At 48.1% G+C, this 1948-nt stretch overlaps 1 protein-coding gene across 1 annotated transcript in view; it reads right to left on the reverse strand.

The window, feature by feature from the left end:
* TFAP2C (transcription factor AP-2 gamma) overlaps nucleotides 1-1948 on the reverse strand; it is an 8262-nt gene that overhangs the window by 5609 nt on the left and 705 nt on the right. The window contains 3 exon segments of the mRNA XM_077778325.1: nucleotides 319-535; nucleotides 1724-1775; nucleotides 1825-1941. Coding sequence (XP_077634451.1) covers nucleotides 319-535; nucleotides 1724-1775; nucleotides 1825-1941 — 386 coding nt within the window.

A 1948-nucleotide genomic window follows, 5' to 3' on the forward strand; every position in this document is an offset into this window, starting at 1 on the left:
ACTGGAGCAGATAACTGGAGCAGCCCCCCCAAATCCCCCGGGGTAACAAAACTCATGAGGCTCCTCTCCCCCTAGGACGCCACCACTTCATAACAAAATCAAATTCTAACCAAATGATAATTTGTCGGTGCTGTTTTAGCACTTCCTTCTACATCTGGCACTTTCTAAAAGAGAAGGAATGTACTAAAACTCTGAGCCGATTAGAATTCAGCGTTAGGTATAAAAGTTACAGAAATGTTAAAAATACCTCCCTTGGTTCTTTGAGGTTGTTCACCTTCACCACCCAGCCCACCGTGCCCAGAATGTGCCCTCACTTACCTTCTGAGAACACCTCCCAGTAACGAGGCATTTAAGCATTCAGGCGGGGACAATCGCCTCTGAACCTCAGCAACTGTCACTTTGTATTTAGACGTGGAACTGAGGAGGGACAATCTTCCAGGGACCGAGCAGAAGACCTCGCTGGGATTCATCACAGCCCCCACCAGCTCCTTCTGACAAGGGACACTCAGCGGATTCTTGGTCATTGAAATAGGACCTGTGGATGAAGATCAGAAGTGGCAGTCCCCGAGAGCCGACATGTATGAAAAAGGGACCTTTTCAAACCTCTAACCAAAGCTGAAAGAGCTCTTTAAGCAAACAGCGTTGCTGCGCGTTAGACTATATAAACTGCAAGCAGATTTTTTTTTAAGTCCAATTCTTCAAAGATAATCGAATCTGAAATTCACAAGTTAACACCTTGCAAAGCTAATTAGTCATGACCCCAAGCATGGACGGTTTTCATTTTCTAGCCACTGTTAAAATCTTTTTAATTAGAATAGAACACTGGTTTTCAGACGACTGACTGCTTCAATCCTAAATACATGGGGATTTTTCACTTCCTCTCCCGAACAACCAAAATCACCCGGCACACAGGGATCCTTTGCTGAAACCTTTCTGTGCAACTGATCACGGTAAATTTAAAAATACAAACAAACCTGTTCTGTAACCAGTTTACTGGGAAGTTCAGTTTATTTTCCGAGTTTTTCTTCAAAAACCATTTCCCAATTGATTTGCAAGGGATTTAACTTCAAGTACAGACCATGGAGGGCTACTCCATCTCCAAAAACAGCCAGATTGGTAATCCTGTCAGTATGTAACTTAATTTCCTGAACCGCTCAAGTGATCCAATTTTCCAAATCCCCTCCCCCACCATCTTGCATAAACCCAGATTCCCGGCAAATCTTCCCATCCCGGTCCTTTGAAAGCCGTCGATCTGGTAGGCCAAACCGTTTCAAAACCTCTTGTTGCCGGTCAGAATTAGGGATCCTTATTACCACATGCGTCTTTGAAATGGGAAACTGACCCACATCCGCTCAACCACTTGCATGGGATCAGCCCCCAAACCAAGGTGTGTGGTGGGATTTTTTCCAAACTAAATCAGTGTTAAAACTCACCCCGGAAGACTAACACTGTAAAAACACCATGAAGTTCAAGGGTTCATATTCCCCAAGAGAACACGAGGGAGTCACAAATCGGAAGAGTTTCGCCACCAGCCCTTTTCATTTAGTTCAGAAAGAGATGCCCTCTTCTCTCTCCTAAAAGCCTCCGCTCCTCCAGCCACCCACCCCCCTCCTCTGTGGGTCGGATCCCTACCACAACTGCCCCAAGGTGGCCACCAAAATGCCCCCACCTTGCCAGATTAGATGTGGCCCAAGGAGGGAAGAAGTTTGCTCTCACTACCTACCTTTGCGAATAACAGTCTGGTCATGCAGGAGTAGATGCTGGTCGTCGACATTCTGGGGGAGAAACGACAGTTTCCCTTAAGTTACGNGCAGGGGCCCAGGCGCCCCTCCCCTGCACCTCCTCCATGGGGTGCGCCATGTCGTGGAGCCCCAAGTTCTCGGCCAGGCCCGCGGCGTCCAGGGCGTGCGCGTGCGGCAGCAGCAGGTCGGAGCGGCGGGAGGGGGCC

Source organism: Crocuta crocuta, unplaced genomic scaffold (genome assembly GCF_008692635.1).
Source record: "Crocuta crocuta isolate KB4526 unplaced genomic scaffold, BGI_CrCroc_1.0 scaffold27, whole genome shotgun sequence".
NCBI classification, from domain to species: Eukaryota; Metazoa; Chordata; class Mammalia; order Carnivora; family Hyaenidae; genus Crocuta; species Crocuta crocuta.